The sequence below is a fragment of the Coenobita brevimanus genome, chromosome 26 (assembly GCF_032717465.1).
Source record: "Coenobita brevimanus isolate Jiangsu-jjx chromosome 26, ASM3271746v2, whole genome shotgun sequence".
Classification (NCBI taxonomy): Eukaryota; Metazoa; Arthropoda; class Malacostraca; order Decapoda; family Coenobitidae; genus Coenobita; species Coenobita brevimanus.
In genome coordinates this window covers 5,147,264-5,171,692 of record NC_136979.1, presented here as the reverse complement: position 1 = coordinate 5,171,692, position 24,429 = coordinate 5,147,264, and the positions used below count along the sequence as shown (strand labels likewise).

Here is a 24,429-nt window from a genome sequence, read left to right as displayed (position 1 = left end):
CCTTCACAGGTCTATAATTGTGAGAGTAGTGAGTCCAGCACCACACCACCATCATCATGTAGTCTCATCCCTACTGTCACTTCCTCAGACTCACTTTCGTATTCCTTCAGACTCATTCTCTTACTCCTTTCCCTACCCCCCCAGACAATTTCTCCCTCCACACGTTGATAATTCAGCAGCCAAAGAGTTCAGCGGCACACCACCATCATCATATAGTACCGTCCTTTCTCTCACCCCTTCAAGCTCATTTCCTCATTCGTTTCTCCTCTCCCACAGGAAGTTCCTCCCTCCACACATCGATAATTGAGCGAGCTGTGAGTCCAACGCACCACCACCACCACCATGCCTGGCCACGTCAAGAAGAGCACCGGCCCCGACCCTGACCCCACCGAGTTCCTGTTCGTGTCGGCAGAGCAGAAGATGTTGGACCAAGCGAAGCCCTACGACCCCAAGAAGTCGTGTTGGGTGCCGCACGAGAAGGAGGGCTATATCGAGGGCGAGATCCAGGGCACCAAGGGCGACCTGATCACTGTCTTTGCTGGCGGGGAGACCAAGGACTGGAAAAAGGACCTCGTGAACCAAGTCAACCCTCCCAAATTCGAGAAGTGCGAGGACATGTCTAACCTGACCTACCTCAACGATCCCTCCGTCCTCTACAACCTGAAAATCCGCTACGTCAACAAGCTCATCTACACCTACTCCGGCCTCTTCTGTATCGCCGTCAACCCCTACAAGCGCTACCCTATCTACACCAACCGCGTCGTCAAGATCTACCAGGGCAAGAGGCGTAATGAGGTGCCGCCCCATATTTTTGCTATCTCCGACGGCGCCTACATGGACATGCTTCAATGTAAGTATAAAGCTTAATGAGAAGTAGTATGTGTGTGTGTGTGTGTGTGTGTGTGTGTGTGTGTGTGTGTGTGTGTGACCGACATGAATAGTACCTATATATTGTCTAGTGAAAGGATGGATACAGAATAAGATTTTGTTGATGAAGGGAGTTTCAGGACAGTCATAAGCACACACTAAAAATCAGTGCCCTTTGAAACACAGTATAATCACTCTTCCGTGTCTCTTACTCTGACGCCTTAGAACACTTCGAAAACACTCCCTCCTGTTACTCTCATTGTACTTCTATAACATATCCGGGGCGTATTCAGCTTTTTTTTCGCAAACCCCCTTCCTTCTCCTAAACGAGCATAGCATATATCATACAACATACCACAACAGATGGCAAGAGGTGTGAACGTCGAGAGTAGGGTTGCGAGAGGCAGAGCTAAAAAGGCCTGGGACGAGGTCATAGAGTGTGACCTCAGGGGATAAGGGACTGAAAAGGGAGGCTGCCAGAGATCGGGCAGCGTGGAGAGCCGCCATTAGGTGACCAAGGCCAACGCATGCAAGAGTGTTGGAGCCTTTACGAACGATACGATACGATAAGCAATATGTACTTCCTGACAGTCCATTCGAAATACAGAATATACAAAAATTTCATGTTCCTCCATTATCATACTACTTTTTTTCTCCTCGCCCTTGCTTTCGACATCACCCCTCCCCCCCTCTTTCCTACAAATATGGATACACCTTTTAATGTTATTTAAAACTACGATAGGCCGGATTTACCACAAGCACACCTTAGTCACACACACACACACACACAAACACAAGCATGCACACACTTCCATAATATTGTGATGTAGGTGATGTAGGTGCTCTGTTTAATAGAATGGTTGTGAATAATGAACGAAGATGATGATGATGATGATGATGATGATGATTCCGCAGCATCGTGACTCAAGGTAGCATACAAGAATCTATTAAATGTATTGCTCTTTACCATCTTATTTTATTTATTTATTTATTTATCTATTGTGTTTGTCAGATTATTTTATTCAGCACTGGAGACATATCATCTCGTAGGGAAGATTTTAATGAAAGCAAAATCTGACTCTTTAATGTCGAAATGCCTCTCTGGAACTGACAAAGATAGCAGGAATAACTGAGATTGGCGCCATTTTAGTTAAAGGGTTAGGAACACAGTGATGATGAACAGTGTGCATATTTGATGATGATGATGATAATGATGATGATAGTGATACTAAGATAATAATGACCGTGATAATAATGACGATGATAAACAATGTACTAAAATGAAAATGCAGATGAAAATGCCAATAACGATAACAACAATAATGATAATAATAATAACAATGAATATACCATCCCTTCAAAAAATAAAGATAAAAAAACATCAAAAATAATAAATAATAATAATAATAAAAATGAAGATACTGCCTCTACAATTAAAATAAAAATAAAAACACTAATAATGACCAATAAAAATCCCGCCATCCGCTCAATCCGAATTCTCCAAACCGCCACACCAGCAAGCCAGCAGTGTAACCGAACCCGGGACGACGTTTCAGGGAAGAATGCGTCCGGATTTAGAAGGGAGGAGGGAGAGAGGGAAAGTGTGGTGCTACTGGAGAGAAGCCAGCACCCAGCACTGAGGTATTCCCTGTTGCTGTGGTATTTCGGGAGAGGGAGAGGGCACACCACACCACGCCAGGCACAGGGTTGCTGCTGGTGGTGGTGGCGGTGGTGGTGGTGGAAGTGATGATGGTGTGGGCAGGGTTGAGATGGTGGTGATGGTGATGATGATGGTGGTGGTTGTGATGATGGTGGGTTTGGTTAGAATGATAATGATGATGGTAGGTAGTGTTAAAATGATGATGATTATCCTGGGTGTAGGGAGAATGATGATGATCCTGGTAGGGGTGGTTAGAATGATGATGATGATGACGATGATGACTATGTTAGGTTTGCGTGATGATGGTGGTGTTGGTGAATGTGATGATGGTGGTTGTGGCAAGTTTGGGTGATGATGATGGTGTCCGTGAAGGTGTTATTGGTTATGGTTGTGGTTGTAGTGGAGATTGCCATGGTGGAGTTGGTGGTGATGAAGGTGGTGGTAAAAGTTATGACTGAGGTTCTAGTGGTGATGGTGGTGGTGGTGGCAGTGGTGGTTATGGTGCTGGTAATGGTTATGACTGTGATTGCAGTGGTGATCATGGTGGTGGTGGCAGGGGTGATGATGGTGGTGATAACAGTTATGCCTGTGGTTGTAGGGGGAATGGCTGTGTTGTTGTTGTTGTTGGTGTTGTTGGTGGTGGTGGTGGCGATGGTGGCATTGATAGAGATGAGAGGGATGAGAGTGGTCCTACATGTGATTCAGATGGGAATGTTATGCTGTTGATGGTGGTGACGACCTTGATGATGATGGTGTTAATTATGACGATGATGAAGGGGTAGCTTTTTTTTTTTTTTTTAATCAAACAATAAAAAAAAATGGTCAGTCGAGAAATTAGTAATGCATATTCCATTTCATTTCACTGGCTTATTCATTCACCGCCATTAAAAGAGTGGTGTGAAATATTTAGAGATAATCTTTGCAATAGGTGTTATCTTTGGCCTGGCTCCAGCACCCACATTCCGACCTTCATGGCGAACAAATTTACCTCTTTTTAACACTTTCATCATTTATCACTACCATCATACATCACTACCATCATACATCACTACCATCATACATCACTACCATTTAACCTGTCGTGTAGTAAAGAAACATTAAGTAAAATCCATGGAAGCAATACGAAGCAATTGTTCATCTTATAATACCAGTAAACTTATTGAAAAAAAAAAAAAATGGAAAAATACCTTCACCTCCGTCTCACAAGCTCCTCTCTCTCTCTCTCTCTCTCTCTCTCTCGTCTTGCAACCCTCGAACGATTTAATTCAACACACGAAAAGAAATCGAAGTAAAGAGGTTAATGAAGGCTAAAAATCATCATCAACATCATCATCATCATCATCATCATCATCATCACCACCACCACCACCACCACCACCACCATCATCATCATTCATCATTATCATCACCACACCACCACCATCAACATCATCATCATCATTCATCATTATTATTACCACCACCATCACCACCATCACCACCATCATCCCCATCATCATCATCATCATCATCATTATCCTTATTCCGGCCTAAGGATGTGGTGAGGTATGATATAGAGAAGTGGGAGAATTATCACAAACATGCCTAGTAAACTGGGCCACATACTCATTCACACTTAATTCAAGCCCCTGAAATCCTGGCTCCACCCCACAATTTCACACACACACACACACACACACACACACACACACACACACACACACACACACACACACACACACACACACACACACACACACACACACACACACACACACACACACACACACACACACACACACACACACACACACACACACAGAAAGAGAGAGAGAGAGAGAGAGAGAGAGAGTTAACTATTTCACTCAGATGTATTTTTCACTTTATTCAATTTACAGACGATTTTATTCAGCTTAGGGGAGATTTTTCGAACTGGAGGGGTTAGTCACAGCCTTCATTAACTCCTCTTCTATCACGGGGTTGTCCTAAGCTGAAAGAAATCGCCTATACTCTGTTTATTCCAAATTGGCCTAAAATTTCCATAGCTCTATCCTTTGCGTTGAGCCAGAGGTTAACCCTAGAATATGGCACTAGTCACGAAGAAGAGCTGTGGAATGTAGGGCCGTGGTATTATCTTTTTTCTCCCACCGAGCTACGTGGAATAAGCCGCAAGAAGACTAAAATTTTGGCCAGGTTAAGGTGAAAGGAGTGTAGTAGGAGGAAGGGTTGCAGAGGAAATCGGATAGAAAACGGGGGTACTGTTTCTCTCCCTGGCCGTCCTCCCTGCCAATAGAAGCAAGATTTTTATTTTTCCCGGATGCCAACACTTCTGGTTTCCGTCAGTGTGAGGCATTTTACCCCTTAGTGACGTCACGGTTGGCACCCCCCCTTCCCCTCATCTCCCCTCGCCTTCCCACCCCTCCCCTCGTCACCCCTCTCCTCCACTTCCCTCCTCTCTTTCCCTTCCTTCATGTCCCCTTCTCTTCTCCCACCTCCGCTTGTCTCCCCTTCCCACATTCCCCCTGTCCTTCCCTATCCTCATTTCATCTCCCCTCCCCTCCCCTCCCCTCTTTTGCTTCCCCCTCTCCCCTCCCCTTCCTCGGGGTGTTGGTGTCGCGCCAGATTGTATTCAGGGGCCTCTTTGTCAGCCTCTTCCTTTCCCCCCTCCATTTCTCTCCACCCTCTGATGCTTCCCTCCTCTCTCTCTCTCTCTCTCTCTCTCTCTCTCTCTCTCTCTCTCTCTCTCTCTCTCTCTCTCTCTCTCTCTCTCTCTCTCTCTCTCTCTCTCTCTCTCTCTCTCTCTCTCTCTGCACCCCTGTCCTTATCCTTCATCTCAGTTTCCCTTCTGTACCCCATCTGTCCCCCTCCTGTCTCAATCCTGTCCCCCTCCTGTCCCCTCCCTGTTTCCCTCCTGTCTACCTCCTGTCTCAATCCTGTCCCCCTCCTGTTTCCCTCCTGTCCTCCTCCTGTCCCTGTCCTATATACATCCTGTCCCTCTCCTATCCCCCTCCCTCTCCCCCCTCCCACCGCCCTTCTCTGTCATTTCCCCTGTTCTCCCCCTTCTCTCCTCCCCTCCCCTTTAGCTCCCCTCCCCTCTCCTCTCTGGCCTCGGGTGTCTACAAGGAAACGAGGTAAGGGAGGGGGGGGGGAGGTGCTGTTTTGTTCAGGGGTCCAAGAATATCGTCTAATATTTCATTTTGGACACTTTTCAAACCTGCATATAGTTTTGACGAAGATCATTGACACATAATATTCGGTATATATAGTTTGACTGCAGAGTTATTACAGCGTTTACGTTAATTCCTTCAATATTAACACTTCTTCTAACTATAACTACCGGTAAATCATCAGGTGGTATCAGTCATCATCATCATCATCATCATCATCATCATCTTCGTCATCACCATCATCATCACCATCATCATCATCATCTCCTTCATCATCATCATCTCCTTCATCATCATCATCATCATCATCATCATCATCTTCGTCATCATCATCATCATCATTATCATCATCTTCGTCATCATCATCATCACCATCATCTTCGTCATCATCATCATCGTCATCATCATCATCATCATCATCTTCCTCACCATCATCATCATCACCATCATCATCATCATCATCTATAAACGAGGAAAGATTATGTACGAAAATTGGAGGACTAGCAACAGCATCCCCGTTTGGACCAGACACTCATCCGCATGTATTTCAAGCCCGCGGAATCCTGGCTCCACCTCAGCGTAATAATGAATACAAAGCTCGTTATATGACCAAAGTGCTTAACCTTTTGGTGGACAGGGATTACATTTATAAACAATTCTAGCACTAAGTTGTTTTATAAGATAGTTTGTTTACATCTCAGTCTTCACTCATACAACTCTTATACACTTCACAATTGAATCAGAGTGAATAAAAAAGAAAATGTGAATATAAAACCATCTATAATAATAACAATAATAATAATAATAATAGTAATAATAATAAATTGCTGTAGAGACGTTTGTGGTAGAAACTGACTGAAATCTTTAATATGGCCCCAGGAGTTTCCCTCAGCTAAAAAATAAAAAATAAAATAAAATAAGATAAAATAATTGATGGTAGTCAGGATATAACTCCCTATAGTCAGTTTGTTTTCATCTGTGGAAAGTGGGCCAGTCTCGAAGCTTGAATACTAGATGACACGTGAAATTCGGTGAGACTTAGCTATGAGGTAGGACTGAGTCTCCTTGGTTAGTAGTCATATTTATCCTCCATTACACCTGGCCATCAACTGGACTAAAAGGAGTCATAGATCTTTGTCAGCTTAAAATAAACATCATAGTACAGTAGTTATAATTCCACGCCCATCTGAAACGTGGAACCAGTGGACCGTAGACTTTAGCTGCCCTCCTCCTGCAGTCCACTATCTTCTTTCGCGGAACATGAAAGTAGCTGAGGGACGTTTGCATAACCAGGCAGTAGAGCCGCTTGGTTATATCGGTCCCACCACATGAAGGCGTCTCTCTGCTGCACCACCTGTGTAGGATTCAATAATTTAGTTCAACAAATAGCCTGTCATGCAACCAGGGAAGTACTTTGACTCCCTCATGGTACTCCTTAGTCAGGCGGCTTGACAATGACAGTGACAGTCGACATCCTTACTCCACATTACCCACAGATGTTTTCCAGTATGACAACCAAATCGCTACTGTATATACACACTACTGAGTTATTTGACTTTAGAGATGCTTTATATCTTCTTTCTTTATTTCAGTACATTGTTATCTCACAGTACACACAGTAGTTTTACGGTAGGTCGGTCAAAACGCTCACATATGTACACAGTGCTGGCTTATTTTACTTCAGAATATATTTTTATGTCTTCTTAAACTTGGTGCGATTAGGAATGTTTGATAAATACAACTAATTCTCTCTCTCTCTCTCTCTCTCTCACACACACACACACACACACACACACACACACACACACACACGCCAGAGTGAGAGTGTGAAGTGCATGTCTCAGTAAATTTTTGAAGTGCCACCCTTCACCCCTTCACCGCGAGGACGTCACCTTTATACTATTCTTGCTACCTCCAGACGATTTTAGTCAGCTTGGGGGAGATTTTTCGAACTAGAGGGGTTTAACACGGCCTTCATTGACCCTTTCAGCAGAGTGACCTTTCTTGAGTCGAATAAGGTCGTATGGAGTTAGGAAGAATAAGCGACAAAAAATAGGTCATCAGACTGAAGGAGTTAACGAAGGCCAGGTCAAAATCCCCAACCTCGAAGTCTCCCCTAAGCTGAATAAAATCGTCTGGAGATAGAAAGAGTGGAATTCAAAAGACGAAATTGAGAGTATTATTATTACCTCATTCTGGATGTGATAAATGAATAAATCACATTAATATTCCTTATTATTCATTGTGCTAATTCTCATTTCAAGCATTTACACATATCCTGTATTCTTAAGTGTTTAGTATGTCTGGATAACTTGATGGTAATGGGTAGCTACTTTGAATATTAACAGATTACTATGACAACTTTTACGTGTACAGTACAATAACTTTAAAATTTTGTACGATACATGGATTACGATGATTGGTAAAAACACGGCATGTGATGTAAGCATGAGACTTTAATAATTCTGCTGCTGATGTTATGTGATGTCAGCAAGATACATAATTATTTCTACTTCTCATAGTATGTGATGTCAACAAAATAATTAATTCTACATCTGATGATATGTGATGTCAACAAGATAATTATTTTTACTTTTGTTAGTGTGTGATGTCAACAGGATACTTAATTTTTTCTGACTCTTATTGTGTGATGTCAACAAACTAAGTCATTCTACTTCAGACAGTTTGTAACATCAACAATATAATTAATTTTGTTTCTGTTTCTTTCCCTGCATCGGACACAGTGGGCGAGAACCAGTCCATGCTGATCACGTGAGTATACATCGGTGGTTCATTTACTAGAGTTTGTGGATGGGGTCACTGCAGTATCGGTTCACAGCTTGTATGATCATTTGAAGCAAGTAATTTTACGTTATTTGTTAAAGTTACATTACGAGCTTTAGTAATAGTGGTAGTAGTTGTTGTAGTAGAAGCAGTATTTACCATCATTATCATCATTATTATCATCATCATGACCATCATCATCATTATCATTATATTTCTCATAATGACAATAGATTAGAGGGATCCAGAAACAGGAACAGGAAAACACACAAGATGGAAGAATTATCAACAGAGTGTTTGGCAAATCAGGCCACATTATTCATCCAACACTAAAGAATTCCGGTGACACTCCCAGACACTCTTTACAGGCACAGAATTAATTTCACTTCCAACAATATGCCACGCAGTTTCTCTATATCATCTATATTTATGCTCGTCTTTGTAAAAAAAATATGGATGATTTATGTACAGCTTTCTCTTCTTCCACCTGTCCTTCCACCGACTTTTCTTTATTATTTTCTCCCGGCACACATCAAGGACCCACATCATCATTCACAGGACTCCTACCAGCTCCTCCAGCCAGACCAATTATCGTATACACTATTTTGTCACGCTTCCTAGTTGATCACAGGATCTCTACTTCCTCTTCCATCCAAATCATCCATCATAAACACTAATTAAACCTTCCCAAAACCTGTTCCTCACTTTCACACCTGTCTCATCACACGTTACATATGCAAGAATCATAGCCACCTTCACCATCTCAGACTTGATCATAATATACTCGTACAATCATTTCGAGTCAATTTATTCAGTCACTCGTTCCTCTCTGCTTTTCGTCATTCATCATCAACCTAATTCCTTTTTTTACTCAGTCTTTAAGTGTTGTTATAAATCTCACAGCATACATTTTATCCACTTCCCTTCCATACATCTGTTTCTCACACAGCGCTACCACGTCTTACCTTCCTTCCTTCCTTCCTTCCTTCCTTCCCCCTCATTCCTTCCCTACTTCCTCCCTTCCTTCTTCCCTTCCTTCCTTCCTTCCTTCCTTCCTTCCCTCCTTCCTTCTTTCCTTCCTTCCTTCCTTCCTTGAATACCTTGAATTGTTCCATTCATTCTTACCTTTTTCATTCTTACCTCTGATATTTTACCTGGTGACATTCCACACAGGCATTCGAGCCAGTCTAGCTTTATCTGGCTTTGGGTAGACACGGGACTCACCTGAAATGTCTGTCACCTTTTTTGGGTAGGCTTAGCTATTTAGAAGGAAAGGGAAGTCTTGAACCACATACCTCTCTCTCTTTTCATCCTGTGTGACCGTAGTAACATTTTAGGTCGTATCTTGGGCACAGTGATAGATAGACAGATAAATAGGTAGATAGAAAGATTCATAGGAGGTAGATAGATAGATAGATAGATAGACAGACAGATGGATGGATGGATGGATAAATAGGCAGATAGGTAGACAGATAGATAGATAAACAGATTGATAGATAGATATACTGTAGAACTACTTGTGCAAAATTTCACTACCTAGATTCCAAACATATTGTCGTCTACCTTAAAAATTCTTCACAAGTAGTTCTATATCTGTCCACTCGCATATACCAAACTTTGTAACAACGTTTCCTTGTCTCTCCATCCCAACTTGTCATTATTGCCTTTCGTCACTTTAGGCAATCGTCACTCATTCACTCACACCTTTACCCTTCCATCCGTATGCTGTCATCCTCCTACCGTAGGTGAGGGTGAGGTACAAACAGCGGTGATGAACATTATGTATAGTCAGGATTTGGGAAGTTAGCCTAAATATTCATCACTTCTACCTCTCACTTTACTCTGCTGGCTAATATTCTTCAGCTGAGAGACAGTAGGTGTGTTTCCCTGCCCATAGAGGACTCTTTGATATACGGCGTCAAGAAAGAAAGCAATAGACATGCCCTAAGAGTGAAGTGGAAGCTGTGGGATATCAATACTTATATCCCTAACTGTATTTTGCCCCGTGTGCCCCCAGCGGTGAGTCAGGTGCGGGCAAGACTGAGAACACCAAGAAGGTACTCTCCTACTTCGCCAACGTCGGCGCCACCACCAGCAAGAAGAAGGCGGGAGAGAAGGAGAAGCCCGTAAGTGAAATGCTCTGTGCGTCATAATAAGTGCAGGTTCATGGACACCACTTCAGTCCATGTCTTCTAAGATGTATCAAATCATGTGCCACTGTCTAAAATACAAAATAAGGCCCTTCCAATAGGAGATGTTGTTACTCTAAAACCTTTAACTCGATATATTTTGTCACAATTATCACCACAGAACTTGGAGGATCAAATCATCCAGACCAACCCTGTGCTGGAGGCCTTCGGTAACGCCAAGACCGTCCGTAACGACAACTCTTCCCGCTTCGTGAGTAACCCCAATATTCTCTTGCCGCATCGTGAATACCCTAGTACTCGCTGCACGCTTCATGAGTAACTCTAGAAAACTATTTCGAGTAACCTTAACAATTAATTTCGATTTCAATTATGCTTAATATATGACATTAATATTTCTGTGAGAATCTGACTCCTCTTTGTCCCTCCATCCACAAAGTTACTGTTCTCTCTCACAGGGTAAGTTCATCCGCATCCACTTCCAACCCAGCGGCAAGCTGTCCGGTGCTGACATCGAGGTGTACCTGCTGGAGAAGGCTCGTGTCATCTCCCAGCAGTCGCTTGAGCGATCCTACCACATCTTCTACGAGATAATGTCCGACCAAATCAAGGAGATCAAGCGTAAGTGTCTGCTGTTGTGTATGTTGGTGAGCTGCTGCCTTACTTGCATGACCAAACGCAGATTTTTCGCTGTACATTGCTTCTGTCTTGATACATAATTAAAATGGCTTAATCCTTAAATTTTTAGTGAAGTGTTTATTTATAGGAAAAAAATTCTAAAGGCAACAAACTTTCATAATCACAAATGACTAACATACCAAGAAAACACGAGTTTTGATCGTGTATGATTTCATAGCTTTTATTTTACTTTTGCCTAATGCTTACCTACTGGAACTACATGACACACAGCTTGTAGCTGCAAAGCCAATTTCGTTACCAAGAATACCTTAGAAACAGGGTATGCAATGGCCGTAAGCATTTAGCAGAACAATCGTGCATAAACGCTTCGCTTTTTAACACAGCCATGTGCCTCCTGAGCGACGACATCTACGACTACCATTACGTGTCTCAGGGCAAGGTCACCGTCCCCTCCATTGACGACGGCGAGGACATGCAATTCTGTCACGTGAGTCTCGGCTCGCATGCAGACCTACCCACCCAGAGCCCACATCATCGGCGGGGTATGGAACTCTTGGCTCGATGATCTCACTGTACACTACATCACCCCTGGCTGCCACTGCGAAGACACCTATGACCTGTCGCAGCAATACCCAATACTATCCCTTAAAGCGGTACTTTGCTCCCCAAGTGACGATTCACATATCACACTGGAAATACTGGAACATGGAGACAATATACTTTCCTCCTTATGTGAATGGGAATTATAAGCAATCCTCTCAAATAAATCCATTTTTTTACGCCTCAGATGCACCTACACACATCCTCACCTTTGCGATTGCTACCTGCAAATAATCAATCTGTTGGTGTTCATATGAAACAATATTTCACAATGGAGTTTGACTGAACCTCACTGTGCACGAAAATATGCACACAGAACAAAAATAAATCAACAGTCTTAGCGAACAGACAAGCTCCTATTGAAGTTCTTGTGACAGACATCAACACGAATCATTGCTTTTGTCCTTCCACCCCAGGACGCATTCGATGTGCTCGGCTTCAGCAAGGAGGAGGTTGAGAACGTGTACAAGGTCACCGCCTGCGTCATGCACTTCGGCGAGGTCAAGTTCAAGCAGAGGGGTCGCGAGGAACAGGCAGAACCCGACGGTACTGAGGTGGGTGCAGGTCATCTGGTGTAGGACGCATGAATTTACTGCTTAAGGAGGTCCCCAACACCACTTCCTTACCGATTTATTTCTCTATATGATAGCATAATACTAGTTGTGTGTTACTTATACAATCCGTGTTGACATGGAGAGATATGAAAAGCACATTTTAGAACATCAAGGTGAAATAGACACAGTAAGTCGCTAAAGAAAAGGTGTCAGAAAGCCTCCTATGTGAACGAGAATATGCTCCTAGGTGTCTTTGAACAATTACTGTATTAACATTATTACTTTCAAAACCCAATAGTATTCCAATATACCAAGACTTGAATAACTAAACCCCACATATGGATTTTTTTTTTTTTTTTGAGAATTTGCAACAGTCTTCAAGAAGCTCTAGAATGCGTGAGGTATATTTCAAATGCTCTAGAGTGTGAGGTGTGTTTCAAATGCTCTAGAGTGTGAGGTGTGTTTCAAATGCTCTAGAGTGTGTGAGGTATGTTTAAAATACCCTAGAGTGTGTGAGGTATGTTTCAAATACCCTAGAGTGTGTGAGGTATATCCTAAATGCTCTAGAGTGTGTGAGGTATATCCTAAATGCTCTAGAGTGTGTGAGGTGTATGAGGTACGTTTCAAATTCTCTAAAATCTACATATTTCAAATACTTTATGATAACCACACTTTCCATACGTGCGAATAACTCTACTATTTGAATGGTTCACGGCACAATGACACCAAGACACAGCACTGCACAATATCAGCTTTATCTTGACTCAATCATTAAAAAGAAAAAGAAAAAAAAGATCATGGGTGTAGGTTACTAGATGCCCATGAATACTTGCAGGTGAGGACTGTAATGGGCGTCTCTTTTAATCTCCGAAAATACATGAAGGTCATAACTCTAATACTGTGTTTATTTTAGTCCTTGAGAATACATGGAAGTGAAAATTTTAATGCTGTGTCTTCGTGAAACCCCAAGAAAGTGAAAAGTAACGTTACTTCTCTCTTTAGTCCCAGAGAAGGTGAAAACTTTACTGCTGAGTCTCTTTTAGGCCCCTGGAAGATGAGAACTCTGACACACTTTCTCTTTCCAGACCGGTGAAAAGCTTGCTCAGCTGATTGGCGTGGAAGTTGCTGACTTGTACCAGTGCATCACCAAGCCGAAGATCAAGGTCGGTGCTGAGTTCGTGGCCAAGGGTATGAACGTAAACCAGTGCTACTACTCCGTCGGTGCCATGTCCAAGGCCATCTTCGACCGCGTCTTCAGGTACCTGGTGGCCAAGTGTAACGTGACCTTGGAGACGGGGCTGAAGAGGGCCACCTTCATCGGCGTACTCGACATTGCCGGGTTTGAGATCTTCGACGTAAGTATCTGTTTTCTATGTGATTTTAGTGCTGCTTTTGATTATGTACAGTTGCGGTTGGGAATATCTCTCCACTTTTTTAGCCGAACGATTTTAATACCCTTACAGGATATTCTGAGAAATCTGTAGGTTTTCGAAGAGCGTATCACTGGATTTCGGAAGTCACTGCTCACTGTCTCGTAATCTATCGTAAGGAAATAGGTCGATATTAGTGTCCATAATAGTGGTCATGGGCAAGCGTTCACCGACAGTACTCAGCCAGCATTGTGTTTTGCCCTCCATAATTAACATTCTTCCCCATACGACAGACAATAGCCTTATTTCTCCCCTGCTTTGTTCCAGGATTCATAACGCTACCGTATACAGACACTTCATGCAGCACCTTCCGTAGTCACAGCTGGCAAAGAAGTGTAGGCAAAATTTTCTTCAGGCTGTACCTCTTGAATCCAATGAAGTGTTTTTTATTTGGTCAATCTTGCTACTTCTAGACGATTCTATTCAGCTTGGGAGAGACCATTATTACTGAAGGGGTTAATGAAGGCTCCACCTAACCCCTCCAGTTCCAATAATCTCCCTCAAGCTTAATAAAATCATCTACTGGAAGCAAGGAAAAAAAGATATATAAATAACGTCCACGGGTTGAAGAGGTTGAAGTTATAAAAAATGTTCTTCATAGTACCAGCGTATCTATTTTTGTCCTGAGATTCCTGAACTCGTTATTGAACACTTTTGTTTTTTTATTCAGCTGATTTCACAAAAATTTTCCCCACAGTACAACGGGTTCGAGCAGATCTGTATCAACTTCTGTAACGAGAAGCTGCAGCAGTTCTTCAACCACCACATGTTCGTGCTGGAGCAGGAGGAGTACAAGAAGGAAGGCATCAACTGGACCTTCGTGGACTTTGGTATGGACCTGCAGGCTTGCATCGAGCTTTTCGAGAAGGTAACTTTAGGCAAAATACAGCAGTGATAGGTCTTTCTCTTTCAATCACTTATTCTTGAAATATCATATGGTATAGCCATTCGAAACACTGAATTTGAGTGGGCTAGTAACAGTGAGAAGAGTACAGCGATAGTATCGATAGAAAGATCATAATGAATTGCCTGGTTGATTGATTATGGGAGAAGATGAAATTGAGCAAAATCAATGGGAATATGACCTGTATCATATAAATGTGTCCAGAGGTGTAAGGGACGGAACCTCTCACGCCTGAGGTCACTGTGACGATGTGAAGAAGCAGATATCAAAATGTTTTCAAATAACATTTAAAGAGAAATCTTTAGTGGGATACAATACTTCGTTCTCGTGGACCTTTTCAATTAACTGGCATATAACTCAAATAAAAAAAATAAATACCACGGTACAGGGAGGATATACTCCCACACGAGATGAGTGACGGTACCTCTTGCCACCAACAAACACTGTCTGTAGTCGACTTGCATTCATCCCACCTTACTGGACTGCTTTCACAACTCGAATCCTTGGCTGTAGTTGGACGAAATTCGATGAACCTGTTATGACGCTGGATTGAATCTATTAGGAAAACAGTTAAATACACCCTTCAGTCTTTCTTGCTTATCAAGTGAACTGGAAAGGTTCATAGATCTTCATCAGGTTAGAATAAAAAGCATGTAATAGCAAGAAAGTGTCAAAACTGTAAGGTGTCCGGTGAAAGCTTCAAAATACCTGGCACTGTCGTCTACGTTATGCTTTCTTCTTTCATGTTGTCGAAGCTGATGGCGAGTTGTCTGGAGATGTTTGTTGGGCTGTACCGTGGTCAGGGGCAGCAGGCGAATACAATGACCTTATTGGGTTGTCCACTATAGACATCTTTAGAAGTAGTTTGAAAGAAAATGGCAAATCTAGTCAATGCAAAATTTAGAGTATGCTTCGTAAATATTCAGAGCAGCTTTTGAAAATATGTGGAGATTTTATTTGCTTCCCCAGACTGCATTCTTAGGGTCTGTTATATGTTTACAGAAAATGGGCATCTTATCCATTCTTGAGGAGGAGTCCATGTTCCCTAAGGCCACGGATAAGTCCTTCCAAGAGAAGCTCAACGCCAACCACCTGGGCAAGTCTCCAGTCTTCATCAAGCCCAAGCCTCCGAAGCCAGGCCAGGAGGAGTCCCACTTCGCCATCGTGCACTACGCCGGCACCGTGAGCTACAACCTGTCGGGGTGGCTGGAGAAGAACAAGGACCCCCTCAACGACACCCTGGTGGACCTCATGAAGAAGGCCAGGAATGAACTCTGCGTCACCATCTTCGCCGACCACCCCGGCCAGTCTGGTGGTGATGCCAAGGGTGCGTTGCTTAGCTGTGAATAAGTTAATCATTTCAGTACCATGACGGCTTTCTTATTATCGCTTGATCATCTGTGAAAAAAAAAAATAGTAGAGAAGTGCCAGAATTCTGATGTTTATACGTCATTCATTCTTATACTGTACACGCGACCTCGATATGTATGTTGACTTTTTGTTGTAGGTGTGTATCTCATCAAATTTTTCTTAACTGGCTGAACGGATTTTAAACCAAACTTGCCTTGAATATATAGGTGACCATTGCCAGTATCAGGAATTAATATGCATCCTCTACTCCATGTAGTAAAGCCAAAGCCACCTTTCATAGACCGTGAAGGACGCTTTTCTTGGTTTTTCTTGTTACTACTAAACGTAATTTATTAATCTCCGGCCTCCCTGACTGAATGAATGAAACGTAACTATCTCTGTCTTTCTTTCAGCTGGTGGTCGAGGCAAGAAATCTGGCGGGTTCCAGACGGTGTCCTCTGGCTACAGGGTAAGTCTCGCTCCATACGTGTGCAGTCAGTGATACGGGAAATGATCATTGAGAATATACTGCATACACCTCTGAATCCGACGTCAGCGTTTCCTTTTACCAAATAGGACGTGGTAAAAGATGCCACATGTCTGATATATGTGAAATTGTCATGGAGGTGTATTTATAAAGAATGACCTTTGATTTGGACGTCAGAGGTTCCTTTAATCAAACCGAACGTGGTAAATTGGTAAAGGACGTCACATGGCTGATATATGGAACTGTCATGGTGGTGTATTTACAAAGATTCATTCTCTCTTCGTACAGGAACAACTGAACAACCTGATGAAGACCCTGAACGCCACCCACCCTCACTTCATCCGTTGCATTGTGCCCAACGAAACCAAGTCACCAGGTAAGGTTTATTGCTCTTGATTATGGTCATTACATATCGTATTTTGATCTTCCACTCCGTATAAAGGAGACTGAATAAAAAAAAAATCAAATAATCGGCAGGAGAGAGAACTGCTGAACTTTGGCATACCCTTGACACCTCCATACGAGCTTTTACTCATCTTAGAGTGACCTTATCAAATGTAGGAATGAATGAAGGCCTTAGATATCTAACTCTGAAAAAAACAAAAGCAAGTTCAGTAAATCGTTTGTGGAAAGTAAAAATAATATATGTAAGACGTCTTTTAAGCTTTTGTTTGCTACATATTTGGATTATCTGAAAAATCACATCACAGTACCATTCGATCAAATGTGCTCAAGACTATAATCCCTGCTTATTTCAAAAATATTAAAAATTGATCTAAAATGCATGTATAATATAATATAATCTCTATCACTGCAACTACTAGCCCCTGTAATACGAAGATCTCTGGTATTTTACTTTTGCTACCACGGACAGTACTACTCTGTTTATGAGAGATTTTTCGAACTGGATGGATTAGATATAGAGTAGCTTTCAACAGCCTCATCACTGCTCTCCTAAGCTTAGTGAGTCTCGTGGTAGCAAGAACAACATGAAGACGTCCTCGTGCTGAAGGGGATTAAATGGTGGGAAAAAGAAAAAAGAAAAAAAAAGAAAGTCAAATTACTTGTTTCGTACCGTACAGTGTCTCAGGTCGGACATATCTGCTTCTTCATAAACTGTTCCATCAATCTGAATATATCGCACTAAGATTAAGCTTCATCGATATGCAAAGGAGGGCCTAGCGTTTCATATTTCTAAAGCTTGCAGTTGTTAGGCACCAGTGAGTTATGGTCGCGAAATATACCAAAATATGACAATGAGCAACGATAGTGAAATATTCCCAAGTATGACAATGGCTTAGGTTGGCGAAATATACCCAAATATGACACGAATCTCGCTTAGGGGAAGGCTTATCTTGACCGAGTATAACCCTGATATATCCTCGTCCCTCCTGCAGGTGTTGTTGACGCAGGCCTCATCATGCATCAGCTGACCTGCAACGGTGTGCTTGAGGGCATCCGTATCTGCCGCAAGGGCTTCCCCAACAGGATGCCTTACCCGGATTTCAAAAACAGGTACCGTATAAAACGTGATAGTGGCAGAACCTTCTTGAGAAACAGACAGACAAGAGAGAGAAAGACAGACAAATAGACAGACACACAGAGTAACTATGACTAATTATTATGGGATTACTGGTTCGTATCTGCCCTTCCAGGTACAAGATCTTGGCCTCCCAGGAGATGACGGCGATCAAGGACGACAAGAAGGCGGCCAAGGCTTGCTTCGATAAGTCCGGCCTGGATCCTGAGCTGTACCGTCTGGGCAACACAAAGGTAGGCGATAAAACAACACTCCTCACTGACCTGCTGTTGGGTTGCATGAATTATAACCTGACCTACAAGACGATTCAGTCCCTTCTTTTTCCCACTACAGGGTGTCTATAGTCAGCCGAGGAGAGTCAGACTGAGTTCAGTTGATTAAATAAGCACACATATTCATTCACCAATTTACTAATAGAGATCCATCCAAAACTGTGTAAAATTCACTGGCTATAGCGAGCAAAAAGACGAAAAACAGTCATCATACGGATTATTGGTGAATAGAGATAATTTTCTTTTCTTAGTTAATAAAGTCTTCACAGGTAGACTTAAAATTTACATGGGGAGGGGATATTATTACTGTCATTTACGGAACGCCTATTGTTATTAGATGTGATTAGCCTGCATGCCACGTCACAGTGTAGTCAGCAGCCATATACAAGAGGCCAGACAAGTTGTATCTTCGTCACACTCTTCATAAATTAAGCGATTCAAGTTCTAAGCATGTGGCCCTAGCTTTTGTTGCTACATAAGGATTTTTTTTTTTTTTTTAGGTGTTCTTCCGGGCTGGTGCGCTGGGTACTCTTGAGGAGATCCGTGACGACCGCCTGGGCAAGATGGTGGCGTGGTTGCAGGCCTGGGTAAGGGGCTTCATTGGCAGGCAGTCGTACAAGAAGCTTCAGGAGCAGCGCATCGCCCTCGAGGTGGTCCAGCGTTCCCTCAGGAAGTTCATGAAGATGCGCACCTGGTCCTGGTTCAACCTATGGCAGAAGGTGAAGCCGCTCCTCAACGTGACCCGCGTCGAGGACGAGATGAGGGCCCTCGAGGAGAAGGTGGCCAAGACACTGGAGGACCTGGAGAACGAAAAAAAACTTCGCCTGGACCTGGAGACGGCCAATCTGTCCCTGATGGAGGAGAAAAACAACCTCCTGCTGGCTCTTGAAAACTCGAAGGGCAATGTTGCTGACTATCTGGAGAAGGAGGCCAAGCTGAAGGCGCAAAAGTCCGACCTTGAGACGCAGCTGGAGGTAAGAGGACATTATTTCTGAGTGATTATAAGAACATGAGAGAATATGTCATGAATAGATTGGCTTCAGAACTTCAGAGGTATTCATAATCTCTCTCTCTCTCTCTCTCTCTCTCTCTCTCTCTCTCTCTCTCTCTCTCTCTCTATTATCTGTCTATCTATCTATCTATCTTTGTCTGGCTATCTACCGATCTATATGCCTGTCTATCTTTCAGGACACGACTGACCGACTGCGGAGGGAGGAGGAGGCGAAGGCTGCCGTGATTCAAAACAAGAAGAGCGTGGAGCAGGAGGTGTGTGTGCTGAAGAGGGAGATGGAGGAGCAGGAGATGGCCATTCACAAGGTCGAACAGGAGAGGGCGGCGAAGGAACACGTAGTCCACACCCTGACGGACGAGATCAACCAACAGGAGGAATTCATCAACAAGCTGAAGAAGGAGAAGAAGCACCTCCAGGAAATCAACCAGAGATCCGCCGAGGACAACCAGAACGTCGAGGACAAGTGCAACCACCTCAACACGCTCAAGGGCAAGCTCGAGCAGCGACTGGACGAGCTCGAGGAAGCACTGGAACGCGAGAAGAAGATGCGAACCGACGCCGAGAAGTACAAGAGGAAGACCGAGAACGACTTGAAGCTGACCCAGGAGACCGTGTCGGACCTCACCCGTAACCGCAAGGAGCTGCAACAGGCCATCGACAGAAAGGATAAGGAAATCGCCGCTCTGGCCAAGAAGGTGGAGGATGAGCAGCACCTGGTCATCAAGCACAACAAGGCCATCAAGGACCTGGAACTCCGCAATGAAGAACTCGAGTCTGAGATCCAGCACGAGCGCCAAGTCCGATCCACGGCAGAGAAGGCCAAGATCTCTCTGTCACGGGAGCTGAGCGAGGTGACGGACAGGCTGGAGGAGGCATCAGAAGCCACTGCTGCCCAGATCGAACTGAACAAGAAGCGTGAGGGAGAACTGGCCAGGCTTCGTTGCGAAATGGAGGAAATGAACATCCGCCACGGGTCCGCTGTGGGTCTCCTCCGCAAGAAGCACAACGACACTGTAGCAGAGATGTCAGAGCAGATTGATACGCTGAACAAGGCCAAAGCCAAGTAAGCTTTTCTTTATGTCATGAAGGATACACTAAGAGTAAACCATGTATCTGTGCATATTCTTCCAAACTATATGATACAGAAAGCTCCATCAATATTGGTTCTGCTTTTCATCCTATCCTGTATTTCTAATGAAGATATATTTCTATGCATCAACTCACAATGATATCTTAATGCAGGCTAGAGAAGGAAAAGGAGTTCTTAAGACGTGACTACGAAGAAGCCAAGCAGACTGCAGACAGAATTGCTCGTGAGAAAGTTAGTATTAACATATGAGTGTTAGGCTATTCTGCAACGTACCTTCATATTCATTTTCCCTTCAATAAAAAAGTCCCATATGCAACACATGATTCATTTACATACTGAACATGTTAATTTATCAGATAACATTTGATCAGTACCCATACATATTTTGGCTTTATTTGCTCCCTCCCCCCACTCCTTCATAGGCTGATGGCGAGAAGATCAACAAGCAGCTGCAGAACCAGATGCACGAGGTTCAGGCCAGGTTGGACGACGCCCTCAGGAATCTAAGCGATTTTGATGGCACCAAGAAGAAGCTGGCTGTTGAAAACTCTGACCTGCTGCGTCAGGTGGAGGAGACAGAGACTCAGCTGGGGGCTATGTCCAAGTTGAAGCTCTCACTCTCAAACCAACTTGAGGAGGCCAAGAAGGTAGCAGAGGAGGAATGCAAGGTAAGTGGTGCACAGGACTGAAACAAACTGAACTGGAGTAAAAATATTTTTCATTGTAATATCCATACTAGCCGATACAAAATAACTTTATGAAAAAAATCTTGAGATGTATATCATTTCGTGAATTTTCAGTATTTAATGAACTGTAATTTTGTGAACTGAAAGTAGGTATTGTGTATCTTTTAGCTTCGTGCCACTCTCCTGGGCAAGTATCGCAACCTGGAACACGACATCGACTCTCTGAGGGAACAATTAGACGAAGAAAACGAAACCAAAAACGAGCTGCAGCGTCTCCTCTCCAAGGCCGCTGCCGAAACCCTTATGTGGCGTTCCAAGTACGAGTCTGAAGGTCTGGCTCGTGCCGAGGAACTGGAAGCTTCCCGTCTCAAGCTTTCGTGCCGTCTGGACGAGGCTGAGGCACAAATTGACCAGCTAAATGCAAAGAACGTGAGCCTGGAGAAGGTCAAGCAACGTGCCGTGGCAGAGCTGGAGGAAATGCAGGTAGCCGTGGAACGAGCACAGACCATGGCCGCTGCTGCTGAGAAGAAGCAGAGGAACTTCGAGAAGATCATTGGCGAGTGGAAGCTGAAGGTTGACGATATTGGAGCTGAGCTCAGTTCTGCTCAGAAGGAGTGCAGGACCATGGCCACAGAAAACTACCGACTAAACAAAGCTTATGAGGAGAACCTGGAGCACATGGACTCCATGCGCCGAGAGAACAAAGGTCTTGCTGATGAAGTCAGAAACCTTTTGGATCAGCTGGGTAATAATGCACGCATCCTCGACGATGCTCAGAAAACTATCAAGAAATTAGAGCTGGAGAAGGATGAAATGCAGGCAGCTCTGGAAGAGGCCGAGAGTGCACTGGAGCAGGAGGAAAACAAAGTCCTTCATGCTCAGTTGGAACTTGGCCAGATTCGCCAGGAAATTGAAAAGAAGATCCAAGAGAAGGAGGACGAGTTTGAAACCGCACGGTGAGTAACTTCCTTCCCTCTTGGAATTGAGCTCTGTCTTACTAATCTGATCTTGACTATACCTAGACTGGAACCAGACAGTTTCAGTAACTGAATGGCCAGGTAGATTAGTTAATTTGAAGTTCTCTTCATATCTTGACCATTCGTTTCATAAAACCAAAAGAATAGACGAGAGGAGCAGTGGTGCCATAGAGTAACTTTTTACTAACACTGAGTGAGACTTCCTTGTGATATTCTTGGCAGAAAGCTGAACAAATGTTCAGTTTCTTAGTTTGTTAACATGTATATCAAAACGACTGTTGCATTACTTTCATGAAGAGATGAACTTACGTTTTTCGGAAGTTATCTAACCTCACTCTATGGCTCTTGAATTCCCAGTTATTTTAAAATCCCAGTAAACGTTTACTGCACACAGTGAGTACAATGAGTAGCTGAAGCAGAGAGCAGTCACTTAACTTAAGCCATTTACTCTCCCACAGAAAGGGTCACCAGCGCTCTTTGGAATCAGTGCAGTCGTCGCTGGAGACTGAAGCCAAGGCCAAAGCGGAGGCTGTACGGCTGCAGAAGAAGATGGAGACGGACATACACGAGCTGGAGGTGGCACTCGACCACAGCAACAAGGCCAACGCTGAGCTACAGAAGTTCGTAAAGAAGCTGCAGTCAGAGGGGAAGGAACAGAAGGAGAGGCTGAACGACGGCGAGCGTGTTGCGGCGGAGCAACGTGAAAACCTAACCAATGCTGAGCGCCGCCTGAACACCATGCAGACAGAGCTGGAGGAGGCACGCACCCTTCTCGAGCAGTCTGACCGAGGACGCCGCAACGCAGAGGCTGATTTGGCGGACTCCAATGAGATGATCCGCAAGATGTCCCTTGAACATGAGAACCTTAACATTCTCAAGAGGAAACTGGAGGGTGATCTTAACACCCTCAGGGTCAGTCACTGCTCTTTTCTGTTGCTGCTGCTTTAACATTATAATCTAATAAAATATGCGTACATGGTTGGGTCTGTGAGGTGGAACCAGGATTCTAGGAGCTTAAATGATGTGTGAATGAGTGTCTGACACTTTTAAATGGGAATACTGCTCATAGTTCTCCCTCATTCATGTTTTCTTTTTCCCAGTTTTCTAGATTCTACTTCATTTGTCCATAGATGTGAAAAAGATATGAATTATGGTGATGCGAGTAATAAGGGCTAATGACTACAATCAGATGACGCCGTGATAAGTATATAATAGGTCATTGACAGTGTTCTGTCCTTACAGGCTGAATATGATGAAATTGTTAATGATGCAAGAAACTTCGAGGACAAGGGTAAGAAGGCCATGGTGGACGCCGCCCGCCTGGCTGATGAACTCCGTGCTGAGCAGGAGCACGCCGAGACGCAAGAGAAGATGCGTAAGGCCCTGGAGGTGACGGTGAAGGAGCTGCAGGTACGACTGGATGAGACCGAGAGCAACGCCCACAGGACTGGCAAGGCAGCCTTCATAAAGATGGAGTCCCGAGTACGAGAACTGGAGGCGCAGCTGCACGACGAGTCCAACCTCCACAGCGAATCCCAGAAGAACCTGAGGAAGTGCGAGAGGCACCTCAAGGAACTCACCCTCCAGGCCGACGAGGACAAAAAGAACTTCGAGAAAATGCAGGACCTGGTGGACAAGCTACAGCAGAAGGTGAAGGGGTACAAGAGGCAGATAGAGGAGGCTGAGGAGATCGCTGCTCTGAACCTGGCCAAATACCGCAAGGCGCAGCAGGAACTGGAGGAATTCGAGCAGAGGGCGGTCATGAGCCGAACCATCGTGCATCAGCTGGAGACATCCCAAGTGTCACAAGCGGTCATGTGAACACCCACCTCTGTACAATCAGGGACATAAGTTCGCCCAGTATTCCATCACTTCTACTTCTCACACAGACAGTTCTTCAACTTGGCCTCAACAGATGATCTCTGGGAGCGCTTGGTGGAAGTGGCCAGTTTGCTGCGATCCATTAGTTTCACATCCACATGAACCTAGGACTGCAACCACTTCTGCTTATCACTGCGCGCTGGTGGCCAACATTCTAAAGCTGAGAGGGACTGTTTTTCACTGCCAATAGATGACTCTTGTATATGAGGCGTCCAGGAGAAATTTTACCGATCCGCCATGAGTGTGAAGTAAACAGAATGGATAATTATGGGAACTTATGACCGTGATTGTACCTCATGACCTTCCAGATGACCTCGTTCATGTGTAACCCTTTCACTGCGATGACGTCTTAGTTGTTGCTGCTGCCAGAGTATTTTATTTAGGTTAGGAGAGTCCCTAAGCT

The 24,429-nt window shown here is 43.9% G+C and overlaps 1 protein-coding gene across 1 annotated transcript; it reads left to right on the top strand.

The window, feature by feature from the left end:
• The first annotated feature begins 342 nt into the window (after positions 1 to 342).
• Positions 343 to 23,997, top strand: LOC145394165 (myosin heavy chain, muscle-like). Its single transcript, XM_080268145.1, has 21 exons — positions 343 to 850; positions 8,418 to 8,445; positions 10,475 to 10,583; positions 10,768 to 10,857; positions 11,063 to 11,225; positions 11,627 to 11,730; positions 12,260 to 12,397; positions 13,483 to 13,752; positions 14,525 to 14,695; positions 15,734 to 16,058; positions 16,495 to 16,550; positions 16,857 to 16,944; positions 17,966 to 18,083; positions 18,224 to 18,341; positions 18,881 to 19,354; positions 19,569 to 20,455; positions 20,635 to 20,713; positions 20,905 to 21,150; positions 21,337 to 22,124; positions 22,604 to 23,057; positions 23,388 to 23,997. Exons 1-21 carry the CDS (start codon positions 343 to 345, stop codon positions 23,964 to 23,966), a joined length of 5,793 nt encoding a protein of 1,930 aa, XP_080124271.1. The 3' UTR covers positions 23,967 to 23,997.
• The last annotated feature ends 432 nt before the right edge of the window (positions 23,998 to 24,429 follow it).

Coding starts and splice junctions, on each gene's coding strand:
- LOC145394165 (XM_080268145.1), top strand. CDS start 343: ATGCCTGGCCACGTCAAGAAGAGCACCGGCCCCGACCCTGACCCCACC. Junction 851..8,417: donor CTACATGGACATGCTTCAAT/GTAAGTATAAAG, acceptor CATCGGACACAG/TGGGCGAGAACCAGTCCATG. Junction 22,125..22,603: donor GACGAGTTTGAAACCGCACG/GTGAGTAACTTC, acceptor ACTCTCCCACAG/AAAGGGTCACCAGCGCTCTT.